Raw genomic sequence first — 25,851 nt, 5'->3', positions numbered from 1 at the left:
AATTTCTCCCTTTGAAAAACTGTATGATAAGGAACCTGATTATAGCAGGTTAAGGGTCTTTGGGTGTAAGTGTTTTGTTCTTACTGATAAGAATGACAAACTTTCTCCAAAAGCCATTCCTTGTGCCTTTCTTGGCTATTCTGAAACCCAAAAGGGGTTTCGTTGTTATGATATCAAAAGTGATAAATTGTATGTTTCCAGAAACGTGAGTTTTTTGGAAAATGTTAGTGGGTTTGAACGTTGTGACCCCCATAATGAAAATATGGATTATTCCTTTTTATTCGATTTATTGAATAAGGACGATGATACTAGTGATAATGAGTCAGATCAAAGTAACCCAAATGAACTTGAAACCGAGGAAAACATCTCCTTATCTCCTTCGTCACATCAACCTATTGAATTACCTAGAAACCCTATCACCTACTCTCATAGAGATCAAAACAACTTTAGGAGTGTTCTTGACAGATATAATGATGCCAGTCCCAGTGCCTCTCAGAATGAAGTGATCCCTCGTAGAACTGAGAGAAGTAGAAGGCCTCCTTCTAGGTTCATTTCCTATGACTCTTTCTCACCAAGATATAGACCCTGCCTTAGTGCCATCCACTCTTATATAGAACCTAGAAATTTTAAAGAAGCACGTAGATGCCCTGAATGGATTAATGCCATGGACAATGAACTTGAGGCCCTGAGAAGAGCCAAAACTTGGGAGTTTCAACATCTTCCTAAAGGTAAGAAAACAATAGGATGCAGATGGGTTTTTAAAGTAAAAACTAAAAGTGATGGATCCCTTGAAAGGTATAAAGCTCGCTTGGTTGCAAAAGGATATAGTCAAGAATATGGAATTGACTATGAAGAAACTTTTGCTCCTGTAGCCCGTATGGTCACTGTTCGATGCCTAATAATCGTTGCCTCTATCAACAAGTGGAACATCTATCAAATGGATGTTAAAAATGCCTTTTTAAATGGTGATTTGAGTGAAGAAGTTTATATGGATGCTCCTCCTGGAATGGAGGCTCCTGAGGGAAAGGTGCTTCGTCTTCAAAAAGCACTCTATGGTCTAAAACAAGCCCCCAAGGCTTGGTATGATGGATTTAATTCTGTTATGATTGAAAATGGCTTTTCCTCTTATTTTACTGACACTGCTCTATTTGTTAGAAAATCCAATGCAGGGATTGTAATTTTACTTTTGTATGTTGATGACATGCTCATCACTGGGAGTGACTCTAACGGGGTTAAGAGTATAAAATCTATCTTGAAGGATAAATTTGAAATGTCTGACTTGGGTTTTCTAACTTATTTTTTGGGAATTGAAGTAGCATACTCTCTTAGAGGATATTTTTTATCTCAAACTAAGCTTGCCTCTGAGATCATTGACAGGTCAGGTATTACGGATGAGAAGCTTTGCGAAACTCCTGCGGTTGTAGGAGCAAAGATGAAAATTGATGATGGGGTTCCACTTTTGGATCTTACACCCTACAGACAGCTTATAGGATCTCTGATGTATCTAAGTATTACCAGACCAGATATATCCCATGCAGTCCACACTGCAAGTCAGTTTCAGCATGCGCCTACATCCGTTCACATGAGTACCATCTTACGAGTCGTAAGATACATAAAGGATACTCTAAATAAGGGAGTTTTTCTATCTTCTTCTTCCGATTTAAAATTAATTGCTTATACTGATTTTGATTGGGGAGGTGACCCAAATAACCGTCACTCCACCACTGGATTTTGTGTATTTTTAGGTGACTCGCTGATTTCATGGAGATGCAAGAAGCAACAAAAGGTGTCACTCTCCTCAACAGAAGCTGAATATCGTGCCATGGCAACTACTACCATGGAGATTGTTTGGATTCATCAACTGCTTGAAGACATGGGAGTCACAATTGAAGGGCCTACCAAGCTGTGTTGCGACAACAAGAGCGCAATCTACATTGCGAAAAACCACACATTCCATGAGCGGACCAAACACATTGAAATGGACTGTCACTATGTTCGCGAAGCATATCTCCGAAGAGTCATTGATCTTCCTTATGTTACGTCCGAATATCAGTTGGCGGACTTCTTTACCAAAGCCTTGTGTGCTCCACGGTTCAACTTCCTTCTTGGCAAACTATCGGTCATCCTGCCCTAAGTTTGAGGGGGGGTGTTAAAATATGTAATCCAAACTTGTAACTTCGTATATATATTTTACATATATAAGGTAATACATATACATATATATATAATATATGTATATGTATCTACCTATTATATATGTAAAATATATATATAATTCTATCTTTAGTCTTAGGGGTAGTTTAGTCTTTTTTACACATTCTTTTTCGAATATGTCTTGTAATTTCTTTTCCCATTTTTATTTTTCTTTTTTCTTTCAATAAATGAGTTGTACCTACCTTGGGAGGGGCCCAACACACTAGTCGTTGGACCCCTCCAACGGTCACATTTGTGACCGTTGGAGGGGCTCCAACGACTATGTGGAGCCCCTTCCAAGGTCTCCTTTAGCCCTATAAATATGGGCTCTCTCCATTGTATTTGTAAGAAGAGATTTGGGATTATAGCCCAACCTCTTTAGTGTTTATGAAACTTATGGGTGCAAGTGCACATTTGTGATTCGGTGTGTTGTGTTCGTTGTGCACAAGTGTTCTTGGGTGTGTATGTTCACACATTTATTCTTAAGGTTGTTGCGTTATCGGCTAAAGTATCTTGTTGAAGATACTTTTACAGTAACATCGTCTATTTCTTCAAGGATGCAATCATTATGACAGAAGAAAAAAAATAATTAGGCTAAATAATCAGTGTACTCCAAATTGAGACGCCAAAGACATTCAACTTGGCAAGAAACAAGCAACTTTTACCTAAAGAACACGAGTCCTTTTTTATCTAGAAAAAAGGAAACTTTGGAAAAGATCTCAAGATGATGCTTATGAGTAGGAAATTGAACAAAATCTGTGGGGCAAATTCTATTGCTAGGGCTGTTGTCCCATATGTCTGAGCCATGGAACTAATATTTCCTTTTGACTATTCATCCTTTTTCTTGACCTATCATGCCGGGTCGACCCTTACGAAGGTCATTTTGCTAAAAAGATGGAATGCTATCATTTGATCAATTGGGTTTTCGGACTAGACATGGTTTTGTTGGGAAAGTTTTTGGTTCAGATTTTGTCTAGAAGGACAAACCTACAGGTCCAAAACAATATACAAAATCATGTTAGAAACTATTAATATAATGAACTACTAATACAGGTTTGCTAAGCCTAAGCTTGCCTGACAAGAAAAGAAAATAAGAAAGAAAATAAAATGCTAATGCAAATAGGATTTTGCCTTACCAATTACGGTGCTAACTTCTGAAAACCCAAGGTTATCCTTGAAAAATTCCACACTCTGATCATAAGAGGCAAGCATGCCCATATTCAAAGCCATGGCCCTTACAACAGTGGGACCTGCTCCCTTCCAAAGGGCCAGAACACCTTCATCACGAACAATACGATACAGTGCATGAAAGGCATTTGTGTAGTGTCGACGTTGAGCAGGTGGCAAGGTAGCATCAGCTTGCATGCGAATGAGTGCCAAATCAGCTGGACTTCCAACACATGCACCAATTGCTCCAGCTGTAAGCCCACAAAGAGCTTTCTGATAAAGAGGAAGAGGCTTCCCATCATTAGCTGCAACAGCTTTGTTTGTCAAAACCCTATAATCAAAAGAACAAGCATGCATCATTTAACAAGTCATATTGAGATCACCATCCGTATAATGAAAAGAAACCACATTCTGCAACAGAGAACAGAACAAATCAATACAATTATTTAGGTAAATTTCAGTCAGTTAAGGCAGCCAAAAATGAGGCAACTAGATCAAGAAATGCGGGACCTTGAGATGTCATAATGTTACTGAATGACCAAGCTAATAAAATTCAACATTTCAGATGCACAAGTCATAATAAACTGTCTATCACATTAGCACATCTAAGCATCAGATATAGAACAAGTGTGCATACATATATACATATAACGCACACATACATACATACATACATACATACATATATTTATCTATGTGTCCCTTTCCTCACCAGAGTGCATCGCCATGTGCTCCACTGTGAGTAACACTGAGATCCCTAAATTTGAGGTTGTCATAGAAACCTAGACCACCAAACAATCATAATGACTTGATTTACAGCAATTCATATATTATATCTGCCATGACATCACATTTCACGAGTCTCATCTAGTATTTCACTTGATTATATCCCTACACTCCATACATATATACATACGTGAAAGGTTAAATGGTAAAAGCACTACCAGTTAACTTTGGTTGATTTATGTTGAATGCAAATCTAAATTGCAAAACATTAATATTTTTAAAGTCTTTCAAGTTTTATCCAAACTGGAGTAAGAAAATATTGATTTCAGTTGTTTAACAATAATGGAATCAAATAAATGTGATACACTTAACGGTGGAAAAATAATTCAATTGCCTCAGATATGCATCAAAACGCATGAAGACCTTTATACTCTTTAGATGACATTGAACAACTCACTAGAAAATTCCTGATTCTCTCCCCCACAAGAAAGCTAGAATGGACATGCATCAAGAAACTCAACCACTAAATTCTAGGAAAGAGTAACTCTAGGGAAGTGAAAAAGGAAGTTCCTTTTCTGTTAGACTCTGTTTAGTGTAATAAAACACTTATGCAAATAACAATGTCACAAAGTGACTACAAAGAATGCACATGCACATAAACAAGAAGCCACTAATGGGCAAAATACAATAAGCCACAAAGGGCTAGGCACCAAACACACAATGTGAAAGAGACAGGACTAAAAATATAATCAACAATATATTGAAATGCTTAAAGAAGCATTAAAGAGAGAAGGGGACAAAGTCCCCTATTTATACACTTTATAGGGACCAAGGGAAGTCCCAAAAGAGTCACTGGGAGCTCCCCAACAGTCATTTTTATGACTGTTGGGGAGGGTCCCAATGACTCTTAAGGGAGGATCCTTTTGTAATGAAATATGCAGAAGTATAATCTAAGAATGCAAAAGCATTTACAAAGTCCAATAATGGACAAGCACGACGGCACAAGAGAAATATAAGTAAGAAGTCCACAATGGGACAATACAAAAGCCTTAAAAAAGCAACACAAACAAATAAAGAAATAAAATCCTTACTAAAGAGAGCTTGAGAATACTAGAGAATACTAAAGAATACAAGGGGAAAAGTTCCTTATTTATACACAAAAAGAGAGAGTGAGAGACCATTGGGGGCTCCGACATAGAGTTGTTGGGGGTCCCAACGACTATGGTGGGACCCCCAATGCCATTAAAAAAGGAAAAACAAAAAAATAATAAAAAACAAAAAATACAAAAAAGAATCTAACCTAATAAAATAGTTGTTTCTAGAAACAACTATGCGAAAAAACTAAAATACCCTTATCGGATATTTTAAACAAGACTATATATATAAACACCTTTTACCCCTTAAATAAATAAAAAATAAAAATAAAGAAATACAAAAATGTCCCTAGTGGACATGTCTATTTACATGAAAACAAAAAGACCAAACTGCCCCTAATGGGCATTACAAAAGACATATATATATATATATATATATGATAACCATATATTTTAACACCCTCCCTCAAACTGATGGTGAGATCACTAAAAGTTTGCTTAGAAGAAAAAAGAACAGATGGGATGGCAAAGCTTTGGTAAAAAAATATGTAAGTTAATACTCTAAAGTGACACATAGTAGTTGAATAGTACTCCACAAAAATTCAACTCGAACATAATGACAATCCATCTTGATGTGTTTTATTCGTTTATGAAATGTATAATTGCTAGTAATGTAGAGTGCACTTTTGTTGTCACAGTGTAGCTTCAAAGGAATATAGATGATGACTCCCATATCTTTGAGCAAACTTCTTAACCACACAAGTTCAATTGTAGTTGTAGTCATCGCCCTATACTCGGCTTTCGTGAAAGACAGTGACACATTTTGTTATTTCTTACATCTCCAAGAAATTAAGGATACTTCAAGAAAAATACAACCTATGGTAGAAATACGATCATTAGAGTTATCACCCCAATTAGAGTCAGTATAAGCAATTAAATTTGAAGATGAAGAAGAATATAAGAATAGTCCTTTTGTTATTGTTTCCTTCAGATATCTGAAAATTTGCATGATAGCAGACATGTGAATAGTAGTAGGAGCATTTTGAAACTGACTTGTATTGTGAATAGCATGAGCAATGTCTGGCCTGATAATAGATAACTATATTAGCGATCCAATTAATTGACAATAAGAAGTAGGATCTTCTAAAGAAGTTTCATCATTGGCTCTCATCTTAGCATTTATAACTTCTGGAGTCTCCACTTTCTTTTCGTCAGTCAATCCAGACTTGTCAATAATATATGATGCAAGCTTTATTTGAGAAAGAACATATTCTCTCTAGGAGAATATGCAATTTCAATAAAATACCTTAGAAATCCAAGATCAGACATATCAAAGTTATTTTTAAGAACATTTTTAATAGATTTAATGCTCTTTTTATCACTCCCAGTGATAATCACATTATCAACATACAACAACAAGATAGTTATTTAGTCTTCTGCATGCTTAACAAAAACAACAATATTAGTATAACAAGAAGTAAATCCACTATCAAGAACAATTTTGCTTGACCGGTCATACCAAGCTTTTGGAGCTTGTTTAAGACCGTAAAGAGCTTTGTTAACTTTAAGGGGTTTTCCTTTCTCTTATATCTTTCCAATGACCCATCACTTTTAGTTTTTACTTTATAAACTCGTCTACACTCAATAGCCTTTTTTCCCAAAAGGAGACTTACAATTTTCCAAGTGTTAGCTTTGTTGAATGCTTCTAATTATAATTTCATAGCATCTACCCAATGTGGATGTTGCTTAGCTTTTTTAGAGATGAAAGGCTCATGATGGGAATGGATCATCATTAAACAAGTTCTATAATTTAGGGAAAATAAATTATATGACACATTTTTTAAGAGGTCTACTATTTCTAGAGGATCGTCTAGGTAGGGATTCCTATACTTGGTCATCTAAAGAAAGATTTTGTGAATATATGCCAAAAGCATTTTGATGATCATTTAGAGATCATTAGGATTCTCATTAGGAGAATCATCATTTTGATGAGAACTGTTATCACAAACAATTTCATTATCACAAATGGTTTCATTAGACTCATTTCTGAGTAATAAGTCAAATAGAAAAAATAATCAACATCTTCCTTGGGTTCTTGATGTTCAAATCCATTTTCGTCTTCAAGAAAAGTCACATTTCTTGAAATATAAAGTTTGTTATTTTTAATATCATAACACCTATAACCAAATTCTTAATCTTTTGAAATTCAAAGAGATTTTAAACAATTTTTTAAAGGGAGAAACATTTTTTAAAGATGAGGATGGCATCCTATTTATAAGATATATTGCGGAAAGAGCAATTTCGACCAAAAAATTCTTTGAAAATAGAAAATACATCGAATTTGTATTTAAGAAAGTAAGCCCAAGTATATCTAGTGAAATCATCAATAAAAACAACATATTATGAACATTTTTCTTTAGACATGACGGGTGTTGGTCCACGTACATATGAATGCACTAACTCAAAAGGTCTTTTCGAAATGAAGTTACTAGGTTGAAAAGGAAGAGAATGCATTTTTCAAAGAATACAATCATTATATGTAAATTCTTTTTCATTACAAAATTTCTCTAAAAAAATAAAGAGATACAACTTAGAGATACTACGATAACCAAGCCTTTTGAGCCAAGCGGCAACATCCTTAATTTGAACATGATGGAAAAAACATTTAGATGGTAATGACAAAAATCCATATAGGATAAGTCTCCTCTTCTATGGCCTTGCCCAATCCGTTTTTCAGACCGGAGATCCTGCACATAGCAATTTGAACACGAAAAAGAGACACTACAACCAAAAAAGGTATTTGAGAAAACTGAAAAAAGGTTAAAGTTAAGTTTTTGAATAATTCTAATTTTTGAAACACAAAATTATGTCATTGCTAAAAGTCTTTTCAAGATTTCCTATTCCTTTAATATCTAAGGATGTACCATAGGCCGTAGAAACAAAAGATTTAAAATAGGGATTGATTCAGATTAAAAAAATGCATTTTGTGTCATATGAAAGGAAGCACCCGAATCAAGAATCCAAGAATACATACCGAGAGTTGATGAGACTGCGGCACCATAACTAAAAGGTATGGAAGAGTTGTTTCTCATAAATTATTGAAGTGCTTTCGTAAGTTGAGCAATAAAGTCCTTGATGTCTCCATCTCTTTTTGGTTCTTCATTTGAATTATTTGAGTTATATCTCCAACAAAAGCCACCTTTTTCTTAAACTTAGGACAATCGTGACCCAGTTCATTACAAAATGACAAATTTTCTTCCTCCACCATTAGTTATTTTTTCAAAAGTGAAGAAGTTTGTATATCCTGATATTATTCCCCAGTTTGGATACTGCATGAACTTTATCAACATCTTTTTTTAAAGCCAAGTGAGTTTTTTTTGGCATAGATTGGCAAGAACTTTATTAAGAAGAGTTGAGGCCCTATGAAGTAGGAATCCTCTTAGTTGCTCAAATTCGGGTCGAAGCCCATGAATGAAATGAAAAAATCTCTCTCTCCATTTGCTATTGCCTCATGGCAATAGCACTTCCTTCTTATTGAGGTTCAAAAAGAGCAAGTTCATCCCATAGAAGGGATAAAGTACTATAATAACCTCTAATACTCATATTTCTTGCTTGGTTCCTCTCACTTTTTCTTGCAAAAAGAAATGCCTAGTAAGGTCTCTTTGAGTATAGATATCTTTCATGAAGAACCATGCTTCATTTGCCTTGTTAAATTTGGCTAGATTAGCACAAATTTTGAGATCCACAATATTTATGAACCATGCCAATATTTTGGCATGCTCACTTTTCTAAATACATGGGAGATCTGGAGTTAATCTAAGTAGGGATGCAAATGGATTGGATTCGGAACAGACAAATACATGGGAGATCTTGATCTGGATTGGGTCAAAACAATCAAAAATCAAAACCTCAATACTAGATCTAACCCATTTGCTTCCCTAGAGTTGAGTCAATTGAGTCACCAAGTTGACTCCCGAGTTTTTTAAGCACTGGATGAGCATCAAACAATATACCAAAATTCTTCAACAAACAATAAATGGAAGTCATAGCAAGACAGAGGAATTCGAGTTGTATGAGACCACATTTCAGTCAATAGCTTGCATCATGTGACGAATTCATAATCCCAGATAATTTTGACCAACATTTCTTTTGCTTGAAGATATAAGATTATCAGAATTTGCAATATTTCCTCAATATTTGCTAGTAAGTGGGCATAAGAGACACATGATGGAAACAAGGAATATGAAAGTGAAACTATGCTCAATCATGGTAGTTTATTTGCATGTTTAAAACCTCTGAAAGGTGAAACATTTGTCAGATATACGACAACCTGAAACTACTGTGTAATGGACTTAAGATATCAGATGTGCAAAAAGCCACTTAAGGAAATAAGTGGCTAATTCTCATATTAAGAAAGTTTGTGTGACCTTTTTTTCAGAGAGTTCAGCAACAAACTCATCACGACATATACATATGAAGCAAGCTTAAAATGATAAACTACATCTTGAACGTGTGTTGGGAAAGTAATTAACAAAGATAAGCCAATATGTCCAACTCAGGAAGGGAATGTTTAAAGCAGTGTTGTACATATTGTACTGCATCGTATGATGTGGTACGATACGTATCGGTACCTTTTGGAAATATGATATGATACACACATGTATCGCGGTACGAGTATGTATCGTATTGATACCTATATCGGGTGTATTATACGATACACCCTTGTATTGTGCCGTATCATATGCTACAAGGCATATCATACCATACGAGTGTGGCCTCTTGAGGGCCGACTTCTCAATTTGCATAGGAGACACATGATGGAAACAAGGAATATGAAAGTGAAACTATGTTGAATCATGGTAGTTTATTTGCATGTTTAAAACCTCCGAAAGGTGAAGAATTTTAAAATAGTTGTCAGATATATGACAACCTGAAACTACTATGTAATGGACTTAAGCTATCAAATGTGCAAAAAACCACTTAGGGCAATAACAGCTAATTCTCATATTAATAAAGTTTGTGTGCCCTTTTTTTCAGAGAGAAGTTCAACACAAACTCATCATGACATATACATATGAAGCAAGCTTAAAATGATGAACTACATCTGGAACATGTTCTGGGAAAGTAATTAACAAAGATAAGCCAATATGTTCAACACAGGAAGGGAATTTTTAAAGCAGTGTTCTAGGTATCATATCGTATGATGTGGTACGATACATATCGTTACTTTTTGAAAATATGATGCAATACAAATACGAGTGTGTATTATACCCGTACCTGTATCGAGTGTATCGTATGATACACCCCCTGTATAATGTTGTATCGTACGCTATAGGACGTATCATACAATACGGGTGTGGCACATTTAAAAAAGACCCAAAACTTACTTTTTAAGTTTTGGGTTTTAAAGGCCTCTTGAGGGCCGACTTCTTCATTTGTCTAGAGGTTGTTAGAAAAGAACCCACACACTTTAGGAACCGTTAGATCGATTTGGGGGCTGATTCGTGCACAAAGGATAGGACTTTTGTGATTTTCACAAGAGTGCATTTTCACAATTTTTTCACTCAATATTCTTTGCTTCTTATTGAGTTTTTTTTTTGAGGAAAATGGCATCAGAGGATCTGGCATGGCAATGGGGTATTCAAGTAATGAATGAAAACCGATTAAAAATTAATTGCAACTATTGTCAAAATTCTTTTTCGAGTGGTATCTTTTGATTGAAGCATCATTTAGCTGGGACACATCATAATGAGCATGCATGCACGGCAAGAAAATTGCTGAATGTTATAAAATGGCAATATGTCAATAATTACTTGATGATATGAGAGGAAAAAAAACAAGAAGACGAATAATATACAAATGGGGTATGTAGAGCCCTAAGAGGATGTGTATTACAAAGATAAGCTCCCTACTTCGGATCCTACAACCCCTATGTAAACACCCCAAATTTTCACCCTCATCCAGTGTTTACACTTCATATATCATTGCAATATCATTGCATGCATTTGATATGTCATTTCATTGCATAGCATTGCATCTCATTATCGAGATCCAGAACTCTTGTTTTTCAGAATATTAATCCAGATTCGATCTTTAAAACTTTTCTTTTGAAATCAATTTCAAAACCTGGGTTTTAAGTCGATATTTTTGCCATTTGCCAAACCCCAGGATCTTATATTTCGAAATATTTTCCTCAAAAAACAATCTAAATTCATTTTAAACTCAATTTCAATTGATTTCAATTCTCAGATGAGGCCTATTTAGATGGTGTCACTTCTGAATTCCTTTATTTATAAAAAATCTCAAAAAATTTAGAGTCTTAGTCGGATCAGGACTCTGTATTTTCATCTTTTTGAATCTTTTTAAAACCCCATTCTGATTTTAAACCAGCTGTGGTCATATTCTTGCCCATTCTCATCATTTTTGACCAAAATTTCAGAATCCCAGTCCAATCAGGACTCTTTTTCCAGAATCCTAGTTGGATCAGGACTCTTTTTCCAGAGTCCTAGTCGGGTCAGAACTCTAACTTTTACTACCCTTTTTACCTGTTTTTGAGAAAACCTATCAAAATCCTTTGTTTTTTGCCAAAATCCTAGAGTCCCAGTCGAATTAGGACTCTTTCTCAGAGTCCTAATCGAATCAAGACTCTATCCCGATTTCATCCTTTATTCCTGTTCTTCACTTGATTTCAAAACCTTTTCAACTGATTTTCAAAATCTTTTATTTTAGCCAAAACTTTAGAGTTCTAGTCGAATTAGGACTTTTTCCTAGAGTCCTAATCGAATCAAGACTCTATCTTTCATCGTTATTCTTACCTGTTTTTAATCAATTCTTTCAAAATCTTTCAAAGAGAAGTCAAAAACTCAAAGTTTTAGTTGAACCAGGACTCTGTTTGAAGAGTCCCAATTGGATCAGGACTCTGACCCTGATTTCAATTTTGAGAGAATCTTTCAAAAATTCTTCTATTTATCTCTTCAGTTATCAAAGTTGTTATACCTTTATCATTGAATTTCAAAATTTTGGGATTTTATCCTAGAGTCCTGATCGAATCAGGACTCTATCCAAAGTTTGTTTTCTCACTTCATTTTCACTGGTTTTCAAAAGCGTTTTTTAAATCTCATCATTGGTTTCTCAGAAAACCAAAAATTGTCAGAGTCCTAATCAAATTAGGACTCTTCTTTAGAGTCCTAATCAGATCAGGACTCTAAACCGAACTTCAATTCTATCTTGTTTTCACTTGTTTTTCAAAATTCTCTCATTTGTTTTCCCAGAAAATCCAAAATTCTGAGAGTCCTTATCCAATCAGGATTCTGTCCCCAAAGTCCCAGTTGGATCAAGACTCTGTTTTGATTTCAATATTTGTTATTGTTTTCATTATTTTCACAAGTTTTTTATCTGTTTTTCAGAAAATACCAAAAACTCTATAGTTTCAGTCCGATCAAGACTTTGTCCGAGAGTCCTAATCCAGTTAGAAGTCTATCCTTAAGTTTGTTTTTACTTCCATTTTCATTCTTTTTCATTTGTTTTTCAAAAATTAGGTCATCTTGCAGAGTCCAATTAATTCAGGACTCTATTTCGGAGCTTCAGTTGAGTTAGGACTCTAACCCTGACTGCATTTTTTTAACTTATTTTTACTGATTCTGATGAAATCTTTCAAAAACTTCTTCATTTGGCCATCAAAATTCAAAAAATCTCCGAGTCCTAATTAGTTCAGGACTCGGGTCCAGAGTTCTAGTTCGCTTAGAACTCTATTTTCAAACCTTTGAATTCCATTTGTTGATTTTAACCCCTTTTTTAAAGCCATTTTCAGTATTTATTTCAAATTTTCAAAACTCTTATGTGGGGCCCACTCAGTTGGCACCATATCTAGAGGAGTTCTGACCCAGTCAGAACTCTGTGTCGTTTCAAAATCTTCAATCTCAAGGCTACTTTTGAATATCTTTTAAAAAACCTCTCAATTTCAAGTTTTAAAATCGTTTTTGAAAATTCAAGTGGAGCCCACTCTGGGTGGTGCCACATTTGAAGAAATTAGGGTTAGACTAGGGTTAGTTAGTGTCCTAGCTAGGTTAGAAGAGTCAAAAGTGATTTTAAAACTTCATATTTGCTTTTCAACAGTTTTTAAAGCTTTTAAATTCGAGTTTAAAAAAAAAACAAATGTGGGCCCGTCTAGGTGGCGCCACATTTGGAATTTCTTTTTATTAATTAAGTTAATTAAGTCAATTAGGTTAGATAGAGTCCCACCTAGGCTACAATTCTCCAAAAAATCGTTGCCCCCTTTATTAGATTAATTAGAAAGAGTTCTAAAAAAATAAAACCCCTTAATTAACCCTAATTACGGAGGTTTTGAAAAACTATAAATAAGGGCTCTTTAGAGGGGTTAGAGAGGCTCATTTTCTCTCCCAATTTCGCGGCCTCTCTCTCCTCTCCAGTACCTCCACTTTCCTCCATTGCAGTTGCAGCCCCAAGGTGAGTTATTTAATATTATTTTATTATTTTTTATGAATTTTTTATAGATTTCACCATAGAAACCCTCTTTCATGGTTTAAACCATGGAATCACCATCAAGAACCCCAAGATCGGTCCAAGAAGATGATCTAAGCTTGTTCAATGCTGTATTTTGAGATTCTAATCCATTAGAATTGTTTACATTGTCTTTTTCCATATTTTTAACCAAGAAATCATGAGATTTATCCGTTAAATGGATTAAATTCATGATTTCAAAGGTAAAAATTAATTCCAGCCATGGATTCCTTGTTTTATTTTTATTTTTTAGCATATTAATGTTTATTACATGTATTCCAGCATTGAAATCAATTTCGCTTTACTGTTTAGATTTTTTTATGGTTTCTTATTGATTAAATCATGTTTTTTAGTGTTTCTTAGATTTCTGTATATTTTAATTTTAGATCCATAGAAAGCATGTTAGTTCGTATTGAAATCTTCATTATAAATTTCTGATTTTTTTATATGTGATACATGGATATGTAAGTAAGCTCCTATAAAAAAAATCAGAGGTTTTGGGATTCGGGAACCTTGTTAATAAAATACAAAGTCAAATCGGGATTTCTGTTGGTTAAAATCGTTGTTCAAATTCAAGCATAACTTGTAGATGCGTTATTTATTTCATCCGATATCCAATTCAAGATCTGTAAAGTGCAGTGGCTTCATATTAATGTCAGCTATTTACTGTAAAATTTTCATAATTTTTTGTTACTGTTTGATATTTTTCCTCTGTCAGAAAGTCGGATCCATGTTTTAAAACTTGTTATGATTTACTAAAACCCTAATCCAACTTATACTGATCATAGATCTTTAACCGTAGATCTGATTCATGATCTGTAAAAAGGGAAGCTGTTTATTTTTCTGTCTATTATTTACTTTTGAAATCTCATAAATTTTTTATGAAGTCTGCTATTTTTCCCTGTATTTGCAACCGGAAATGCCTGTTTTAATTAATTTTATATTCGTTAAATTTAAGTCCAAAATGCCGGAACGATATCTCCCTAACCGGAGATGATTTTTCCGATCTGTAAAAGGGAGATTCTTTGTTTTTCTGTCTACTATTGCTCTATAAAATTTCTGGAATTTCCATGGTGAATTGACCCCTGATTCGGGTCTGACACTGAAACTGGTACGGGACTGCGGGTAAAAATAGCATATTTTAGGGTTTTAATACAATTTTTGAATTGGAATAATATCAAAATATATTTTTATGATTCTAATCTAATTTTAGGGTAATAACAAGTGCAGGTGCCGATTTTTATCAATTTTGGAACCCATTTGATGCTTAGATGAGCCAAATTGCAAAACAGGGTGCCCGCAGGATCCCGAAACACTGCCAAAATCATGATTTTTGTGATATTTTTGGTTTTTTTATGCATAAGTTCATGATTTTAGAGTTTGTTCATGTTTATAATCATGTTAGGATGCTTCATGGTCGATTTTATATTTATTTGATTTCATTTAAACCCTAAATCCCAAGTTTTCACCAAAATTTATTTCAAAAAACCTTGATTTCAAGGCCATAGTCTTGCTATCGGGGGCATTTTGGTCATTTGACCTCATTTTCGAAATTCCTAACTTGGATTTTCTTATTTCCAATCATACCATATCATCTTATTTTGATTTATTTTCATTTGAATTTCAAAACCTTATTTTACAAAATATCTTTCTGAAAAACCCTGGTTTCAAGGCCATAGTCTTGCTATCAGAGGTGTTTTGGTCATTTTGACCTCAATTTCGAATTTTCAAACCCCATTGTCATATTTCTTCAATTTTACTTCATATTTCATTACGTTTATCTCAGAGAATCATGGAACAAGGCTTATATCTAGCAAAATCCAGTAATTTCCAGATATTACTGGATAAATCTAGAAACGTCGGCATTTCTTCACTAACAAGTTTGCTAGTTTTGCAGGGATATTGAAGACTTTATTTTCAGTTATTTAAATTCAATTAGTGATGTAAATTATGGTTAAATTTGGAATAAGAATTTCAATTTCTGCTTAGATTAGGATTTGCATTGCATATAGTTTGAACTTTGATATATAACTGTTATACTTGTCATTCATGTGCATATTTTTACAAATTCACCATGGTTCACACGAATGGCGCGTGCACAAGCTCTTAGGGAGTTGACAAACTCTGTGGAATTCGTATTTATGGTCATAGTCAGAATACGAATGAGACCCAGATTTGTGATCTTCGTATTAGCCACATTTAGCCTACACTCTTAGGCTAACTTCAAAATGCACTGCATTTCTTAAAACTTAAAAGAATTTTCTCAATTCCTTAAAGAAATATCTTTCAAATTCATATTCATTCATTCCATTCAATTTGCAAATTTCAATTCCAATTCCAATTCCAATTTCAATTCAGAGAAATCGATTTTCTCAAAATTTTCTAAGTCTTATTCAGAAATTGATTTTCTCAAAACTCTGAGCTTTTAAATGGTATTTCAAGTATTTTTCAAAGTTCAAAATTTGATTTTCTAAGTTATATATTCAATTTCAAAGTTCGAATTCAAAGAAATCAAGTTTTCCAAAGTTACTTAAAATTTCTCAGAAATCCATTTTCACAAAACACTTGGATTCCTCAGAAATCGATTTTCATTTTCCTCAGAAATATTCTTTCACCATGATTCACGATTTTCCAAGTGACATCTTTTCCAAGAATTCTCCAAGTATTTCAAATCTCAAAGCAAACATCATGTTTTCAAATCTACATTTTCAGAAAATTCATAGCACATGCCTGATTCTTTGTGCATTTAGGAAATAGAACACGATTTAGACAAGTTGAGCAAAGTTAAGCACACTTTTGATCCTTGGTTCAATTACCCCTGGTAAAGGTGCCAGGAACGGTTGAACCTCGTACCGACAGGCGAGTCTCATTCCTCACAATTATCTCGCGTTTTAAAAACGGAGACGAGTTATTTTCAAAATCTTTTTCAAAGGTCAGTTTGACTTGCAAAAGTAAAATTTTGCGATGATAACACCCTAGCATAAGATTAAAAGTAAGAAGTTTTGCAGCGAAGGAAAAAGGTCTGAGATGCATGCAATATTATCTATGATTCTATATCAGTTGATGCTTGATGATGTCTTATGTGGCTCATGTAGACATAAATGTTTTATATGCGATTTTATAGTTGTATTTTATGCAATTCATTACTGTTTCATGTGATATGAATTTTTTTAAAAATTTTGTTATTTTTTCTGATTTTTCTTGATTTTTTGAATTTTTGAAAATTTTTATTAAAAAATTATGATACGGTGTTACTTTGGGCCCGACTGATACGGCTAACGATATGATACTTACAACCTTGGTTTAAAGTGATACTCAGAATAAGTCCTAGCAGCAGCCAAGAAGTACGTCAATCTGGTAGTACGTATTATTCTCTTGCAAATTGAACTGTTTTTTATTTATTTTCTAACTGAGCATGTCAATAAGTAATTTGAAGAACAGTACATCTAAGGCAGTTTATAATATCATGTATTTCCAACAATTAGTGGTTATTTCACATTACTTAGCAGTATTGAACACTGGATTCAATGATGTAAGAGAACTATTATCACATAATCTTACTCCATTGAATTTGCAGTGGTTTTAGATCCCTTAATGGAGACACACATCTAAGATAGTGACATAAACCACCAAGAAATCACGTAAATAAGGTTATGTACAATCAGTAATTACCTATGTCACATAGGTGCGGATGCGGGTGCAGGTGCGGGTGCGGGTGCGGGTGCGGGTGCCGGTGCGGCACTTTAAAAAAAATTGGGTGTGGGGAGGATATATAAGGATATATATATATATATATAATTTAACAGTTTTAAGTTAACACTATATGTATTTGTGTGCATTTATGTATTTATATATATAGATAATATAGATAAAAATGAACTTGATTAGGGCTAACTGAATCTGCTTTTGGATAGAAATGGACCTCAGTGTGGTTGACTTCACCTAACACAAAGGAAGTTGTGTCCAAGTGTCGCACCCGCCTGGGTGCGGGTGCGACGCGGGTGCGGTGCCCTGTTAGAAGAGTCTGTGTGGCATAGGTAATTACAGAAACAACTGCATTTGGGGGCTTCGCTTGTCTGGTAGGAGCAGCTAGTGCACGTCACCTTGTGTTGGGAGACGTTGCAAGTTCAAATCCCAATGGTATCATTGTATAACTGGTAGGGGTCTGTCTAAACCAGAGTTATCGAAAGCGCCCCTACAGTCGGAGAAGTGCGCTTCCCCGATACTTGTTTCGAAAGCGCGAAACGTCGCGCTTCCGAAACGCGTGGGGAAACGTCCCCTTTTTTTGGGAAGCATGTTTCCCATTTATGGGAAGCGCGCTTCCCTCTTTTTTCCATTTTATTTTTTATTTTTTATTTTCTTCTTTTTCGCTTCCCCCTCGCTTCCTAGTTCGCTTCCAAGGTTGCTTTCGAGACGGTTCGTGATTCGCTTCTAAGTAGTCCCACGCTTCCTGCTTCCTAATTTTTTTAAAGTGCCTCGCTTCCCACTCCCGCTTCCTCGACTGGCAACCATGGTCTAAACCCAGTTTGCCTTTCAAAAAAAAATATGACATACTAGTTATATTGTTTTTTGTTTACAGCTTGACCATCATCATTGTACCCTTGACTCTACGATTAACAAAGACTACAGTGTGTGAGACTACAGTGTGTGTGTGTGTGTGTGAATATATAAATATATACACACACATGTTCACACATACACATATACTTGTTTAGTTTCATGTTTGTGTGCATGCATGCATCTCTGAATGTTGGTGTATGTAGCAAGAAAGAATCTGTAATCCTTATGAAATTGTGTTTGTATTTGTTTTTTCTATCATGATCCCAGTGACTATGCAACTTACATGAGGAAACTTCGGACCAAAACTGAACAATGATATGAAAGTATCTTTTTCCTTTCAATGCAGTAAATGATGGGTGATTCCCATAAATTAAATAACTCATGGCATCTTGATAATATCAAATACTACTGCAATGATACATAGCATCCCAGAAACACCATGAAGAACTACAACCTAGTAATAGTGTTTTTGGAACCATTCATTGAGAAACTTTAGATTCCAAAGTTCCAGTCAGCAAATTGTCAACTAGCATTTTTTACCAACCCGATTGCATCAAGATGGCAGTAAGCAATAAAATAGAAAAAAACATAGGTTGGATCAATATAATAATATTCATGACTGTTTCCCCCCTGCAGAAACAGACATAAAACAGTTATAGATAAACAAGAAGCTGTTGACTCTAGATCTCCATTATATATACACAAAATGCATAATTACATTTCAATTAAATTTCCATTTGGGTTTTCCCCAAAAACAAATAATATAAATATGAAAAAAAGGTACAACCAGGTTTTCCAGTCAATTATGTTTACTAGAAGATGCCCTGTCCTTACAGACGGTTCACATTACCAGGGTAAAAATTAATTTAAACAGAAAAAATAAAAACTTTGATTAGTTCAACTCCAAATCGTTGTACAAACTGCATCTCTTTGATACTTAAAAGCATTTTTTGTGGATTTCTTTTTACCAGAATGTGACTCATTTATGTGATCTGGTCCTAAGGTTCTTTTTTTTGCATCTAAAAGAAAGGTTTTAGATTTTGATCGGAGGCCGGCATGAAACTAACTCATTTTCACCTGTACCTTCCGCCTCACTTCACTTTAATTTTTATAAACCAAACAATATTTAGATGAATATTTTGCTTTCTTTTATATATGGGTATTTAATATATTTTCAAATGGATCCAAGCACTTTTAGAACACCTAAACCAGGTAGTACATCAATTTGGAGCCAGAGCATAAGTGGGTTGAATCAAGTTTGGATTAGGCTTTATTGACCCAATTCTAAATTGGGTCTGAAATCAAAACCAAACCTAATTCAGTATGAATTTGGTTCCATAATGAAATATGGCAAATACAAACAAATGCCTCTTATGGGCAAGTATAACATACACAAATGGAGTTCACTTATAGGTCAAGATACAATCAAATACACAATGCCAGTTATGGGCAAGAGACATAAAAAATATAAAGAATCTATCAAGAGAGTGCTTGAGAACTAGCATAAAAGAACAAAAGGGGTTACACACAAGAAGCAGTCTCAATAGAGCTATTGGACTGTTCCAACAGCTCTACTGACTATTCAACTCTATGTTGACTAGTCAAAAAAGAACCCAACAGCTCTATTTGGTATTTGATCAAATAGTCTCTATAAAAACAGAAATAGAAAAAAAGAAAAGAATAAAGTAAAAGTACAAATGTGCCCCCTAATGGGCACAACCTATTACAAGGAATGAAATAACCAAAATACCCCTAATGGATATTTACCTATTACATCATTATAAATACATATGTATCAGTATGTATATATATGTCAATACATACAAAGCATATATATATATATATACACACACACACAACTTAACAGGATTCAGGTCAATATCTTCCATCATAGATCTACCTATGTTCACTGGGTTTGGGTTTACGTCTAGTCACGTAGACACAGGACTTCAATCATTCAAATTGTTGTTAGGGTTGATTTAAAACATAGGTAGGGTAGAAAATGGATCAAATATGGATACATTCAAGCTGGATCCACATTAAACAAGCTGACGTGGTATTAACTTTTTATACAAAATTGGAAAAGACATCTACACCTAGCAAAACTTTTGTGTCATTTTCAAAAAGTTTGTAAAGAAAAACATTTCTGTGTGCCATTGCCCCTCATCGCTCCTTTATAAGTAGCATAGTCATCTATATTGTTCGAGGTAATTTCTTGCAAAGGTTTTTCTCAGAGAGATTTTCAAAAACTGGTTTTCCTCCGGAAAATCTCGGGAGTTTTAAAAATTATAAATTATAAAAAATAATAAGAAAGATAAGAAGATAATAGGTTTGTATCAATTTTCCTTTCAAAAATATAAGGAAATAAGTTTGGAAAGTATTTAAAATACAAAAATAACAAAAAATGGCTTAAAAATTTAAAATATATAAAAGAAGGAATTTTTTCAAAAACATCATGAAAAAATTGTGATATTTTCATAGCTGGTGATATTTTGAAAATATCGTGAGATTTTTTCGATACTACCACAATATTTCAAAATGTCGCCAATATCAGTGACACTGATAAGTAGCATAAATTTGAATGGTTTGACCTAATCTGCTTCACATCAGAATGTCTCTCAGGTATTGCATCTAAGGATCACAGCCAAAATGCTACAAGTTCTATTCTTTACATGCTAAAAAAGCAGTCCTTTATTTTATATCAAAAACATCACAATATGCCAAGTCATTTACCTGAAAGTTCCAAGCCGTGCTGTTGTATAAGTAGCTTGCCTCAGTAAACCTGCTGACAGCCCCTGTTGCAACAAATCATAATTTACATGAACTTAGCCATTCACATTCCTTCGCACCTCTAATAATACTCAACATTCATGAGAATCACTATAAGGAAGAGGCAGCATGAAGAGCAGATAGCCCAAATTCTAATTTCTAAAAAATTACAAACTGAAAAACAGCTGCTAAATAAAATCAACTAATCCAAAACCCAAGGAAAAGCATAAATGAACTAGTAGTGATGCCATGGTTGTACGTATAGAACCATATGTACGACACGTATGGTTACGATACAATATCGGCGCACTTAAAAAAGGCCGAAAGTTTTCTTTTTACATTTTGGGTTTAAAAGGTCTCTTGAGGGTCGAGTTCTTTATATGTCTAGAGTCCGTTAGAAGAGAACCCACAAACCCTAGGTTTTGTTAGATCGATTTAGGGACCGATTCATGTGCAAAGGAGACGGCTTTTGCAATTTTATCAAGAGTGCATTTCCACCATTTTCTTCAATCAAGGAAGTGGGTTAAGGTACAAAATCCTTATTTTTTGCTTCTTATTGAGTGTTTTTGGGGAAAGGTGTGTCTAGTGCTTTTTATTCTTTGCTTCTAATTGTGTTTTTTAATTGGTTATGTTTTATTTTAGATCATTCGATGTCATCTTCACGTTCATGTCATATTAGAGATGATCCCACATGGTAATATTGCACAAGCATTGATGATGTACAACGACTAGGGTTACCATTGAATTTGAGATGTTTGTTTTGTGATGCTATTATAGGTGGACCGACCACAATATATGTCCATGTGATTTTTCATTTATTCTTGTCACTTTTCGTGTTGATGTTACTGTTGAACTAGAAGAAATTCGAATAAGAATTTTGCAAAAAATGCAAAGATGAAGGACTTTCAACCATTGTTCTAGATTCTGAAGATGATGATGATGACGATCCACTTTCCAAAAAAATGTCCTAACATAAAGAGATCAGCGATCAGCAGTTGGATGCAGAATTGAAGAAATATTATCCTGATGTTTGACAAATAGGCTCTAGAAGATAGTTTAGTTTTAGGATCTTTATAGTTTAGAACTTTAGAGATAAAGATTGGCATGTAAGACGTTGGTTAAATGTAATTTTTTTAGTTATTATGAATTCTTAATAGTTTAGTTATGACTTATGACATTTTAGTATAACTGGAATGTGAATTTAATATTGTTAGTTAGTTGGTTAAATGTAAGGCTTTAATTGTGCTTAAAATTTAAATTATGTAGTTGTCTTTTATTTACATTAAAAGCTATCAGTTGCATGGTTTGTTACTAATTTAAATTATGTAGTTGCCTTCATATGTGATTTTATTGTTGTATTTTGTTCAATTCATCATAGTTTTATTTGATATGATTTTTTTATAATTTATGCTAAAATTTTCTGATTTTTCTAGATTTAAAAAAAATAAAATCTTTTATTAAAAATTTACGATACGATACGATACGGTGTTACTTTGGGCCCGACCAATACGGATAATGATATGATACTTACAACCTTGAGTAATGCACAATAAGAACCATGGATTACTACTAACATATAATAAGAACCATCCACTTCTATTATTTTCAATTATGGCTAGATGATAATTACTGCCAAGACTCGTACTTAAGCTCACTCAAATAAAACCATTGTAAACACTAGAACTCAGTGTTGTGAAAAGCGTTGAGGCGTAGCGAGGCGATCCACCAAAATCTGAGGCGAGGCGTAAGCCTCGAGGCGCAAAGCGTAAGCCTCAAAAAAAAATTTAATTGTACATAAATTATAGTTACTTCCTACAACGATTAAAAACTCACTTTATAAGAGGAAACTCAGCATATCACACTTTGAAAACTTTATGCAAATCAAGCTTCTTAAAAAGTGAAAAATATTGTTTTCCTAATATAAAAATGGATTCTCCTGATGTGGGAAATGTGTTTTTCATGCCAAAAGAATTGTACTTTGGTATTTTAATTGTATATTTTTTACATTAAATTTATGCATGCAATGATTTTTTAAAAAACAAGTTTTAAAATAATAAAGGCTTTAACTGCATTTTATGCATTCCTTACATTTATTTTCTATCCCTACTGAATTTTCATTACTTTTCTTAAATGCTTCACACTTCATGTACGTTCTTAGATTCTCGCTTCTCACTTTGCAAACAGACTCATGCATTGACTTATTCCTACGGTAATAAAACGAAATGTAAGTAAGGATGTCAACGGGTCGGATCTAGGTTCGACTGAACTGACCTAGTGGAATTCAGATTTAGATGAAAATGGCAAAACTGAATCCGGATCCAACTAGTCCAAAACCCAGTATTTACACTTAAACCAATTCGGATTCGGATTCGGATTCGGATTCAGATTTCAACGCAAAATTAGTACCGAATCCGATAAAATGGATTCAGGTTATACCTGACCCGCTGTCATCTCTACGGAGGCCAAAGGGAGCCTTCTATGTTCTAACCCTCCAGAACGCGCGCGGCTCCTTCGCTCACTCAGGTGGGAGCCAAAATTTCTAAGCGCCAACAAGAAACCCTCACAAATCCCCCACCGAACCTCCACGCCCCTCCGGCCGATTACCATTCGGAAACCCTCGCCTAAGAGAGGCGCCAGTTCGGAAATCTTTCTGTCCTTTTTTTTTTGCATCGTCAACGAATCATCGCTCGGTTTCGCCTTTACCGATGGGCAATCTCATCGAAGAGGAGTGCTCCCCGCGGGGAGAGCCGTAGGGCTTTGAGTTCATTGGATTCCAAATGAGGGAAGTGGAAGATAAGCTGTTTTGATGAAGGCGCTTAGGGTTTCGAAAGCGAAGCTATGCGTTTACTTGCATCCTGCGTCTTCTGGCAACATCCCGCAAGAGCTCTGTCGACAACTGAGCTCTTTGATCCTAAAGTAAGCGCTTTGAGTTTTCGCCCACTCGATCGTTTGTTTCATTTTTCTCAAAATCGAAGATAGTGATTCTTCTTTCAGTTTACGACATGGTTTTAAAATTCGCCGAGTCAACTCGGTGACTCGGCTCGGCCCTCCAGCGAGTCAACCCAGCAGGGTAAACTCGGCTTGCCTTGACTCGGCCTGACTCAGCCGAGTTCTGGGATATTTGAAATTTGATTTTTTGGGTATTTCAAAATAACAATTTAATAATAAATAATAAATTACAAGACAAACCAGTTCAAAGATACAATAATCTATCAATCTTTATGTGTTGATTAAACATATTGGCAAAAAAAAAATGATTCAAAGATCTAACAAAAAAGTGAAGCATACACGTATCGGTGCTTGTACTTCATGTTCTGGTGTTGGGCGCCTTTGAGTGTTGTTTTATGAACACATATCATATCCTTCATTGTATATAAAAATACATTTTTGTACAAAGTCTGTATCACACCTGTGCATAACAATCTGTACCCTAGCATCCTTATTTTTTGACAGAAACACCCATATCATACCAGTTGTGCTGATCTTGTACAATATGCTTGTACATGTATCCATGTGACAGCATTTCCCTTGGTCATAATTGGAATTTCTTCTGGTGATTCATTCTCTTATTGTTGTTTTACCTTGTTGCAACTAATTCAATCTGGCTTTTTATGCAAGATGATGTGTTGCTGTTCTCAATGAGGTGAGATCACTAGAAAGCTAGGGTGTCTTCTGGGGAAGTTTAGCTGAAATTCCTAAACCATTCTATTTAGAAACTTGAGTTTAAGTATGTTTCTAGACTCAGTTACATGGGGCCTTCATTGAATACCAAAGACATGCTTGTTATGAAGAAGTTTCTTCATGTAACTTGATCTTTCCATGTGACCTTGTTATGAAGAAGTTTGTACTTTTTCTACTCTGAACTTGCAATTTTTTATTATGTCAACTCTTTAGACAATATGTTTACTAAAAAACATGGTTTGAGACAAATTATATATTGTTTTTCTTTTAAAATCAAAAGTTAACAAAACCCGGTCCGAGTCACCGAGTTGACCCGCCGAGTCACGAGTCAATAAAGAACGAGTCGAGTTCCGAGTCACAGGTTTTAAAACCTTGGTTTACGGTGAAAATGCTTTAGGAAATGCGTATGATTCAGCACCTTACTAATCGATGAAAGGGGAAGTGATGGTATGATCGTAGAAGGGAGTTTTCCCTGGGAAAATTTATCTTTTCGCAGCAGAAATGTTTACGGTGAAAATGCCTTAGGAAATGCGTATGATTCAGCACCAACTTCGCAGCATAAATGTTTCAAAAGAATAAACATATATGCTTCAGAATTCTTGTTGTAAAAAAAAAAATTGCGCCTCAAGCTTGCGCCTTGAGGCACAGAGGGCCGTGCCTCAAGGCGAGGCGAGCCTCAAGGCACATTTTTGATAACACTGCTAGAACCAAATACAAAAGCACCAGGGTCAGAAATATCTGAAGGACATGTAATATCTGATCATAAATCCTAAAACTCAAGTCCCTAAAGAACCTGGTTATAATCAATGATAAATTTAGAATCTTAGATAGATACAGATAAGAGTATTAAACAGTTTCCCATGTTTGTAAAGTCAACACCATACAATTTAGCAACTGGCAGATACATTAATATCTTGACATGGGCAAGCAGACCATAGGAATTTAACATTTGACGGTGGACTTGAGTGCCTGACACAAGGAGATTCCAGAGAGTCAAAGCACTCATACCCAGGCCAAACCAATACAAGTGGGTACAAGTTGAAGTGAACAATTCTGAGTCAGGTAGATGAACAAAGTTCCACCCAATTAGATCAATAGAGACCATTCACCAGCTTTGACCCTAAATGCGCATGTCCAAACA

General features: G+C 34.7%; 1 protein-coding gene across 1 annotated transcript in view; it reads right to left on the bottom strand.

Annotated features, from left to right (window-relative positions):
- Positions 1–25,851, bottom strand: part of LOC149814896 (mitochondrial dicarboxylate/tricarboxylate transporter DTC-like) — a 33,110-nt gene that overhangs the window by 5,662 nt on the left and 1,597 nt on the right. Inside the window, exons 3-4 of the mRNA XM_089990032.1 lie at positions 20,994–21,055; positions 3,330–3,691 (exon numbers count right to left, since the gene is read on the bottom strand). Of these exons, the coding sequence (XP_089846158.1) occupies positions 3,330–3,691; positions 20,994–21,055 (424 nt within the window). The remainder of the gene's footprint in view (positions 1–3,329; positions 3,692–20,993; positions 21,056–25,851) is intronic.

Source organism: Nuphar pumila, chromosome 15 (genome assembly GCF_984573655.1).
Source record: "Nuphar pumila chromosome 15, dmNupPumi1.hap1.1, whole genome shotgun sequence".
Taxonomy (NCBI): domain Eukaryota; kingdom Viridiplantae; phylum Streptophyta; class Magnoliopsida; order Nymphaeales; family Nymphaeaceae; genus Nuphar; species Nuphar pumila.
Note: the sequence above shows the minus strand (reverse complement) of the source record. Positions and strands in the feature narration are given on the sequence as shown.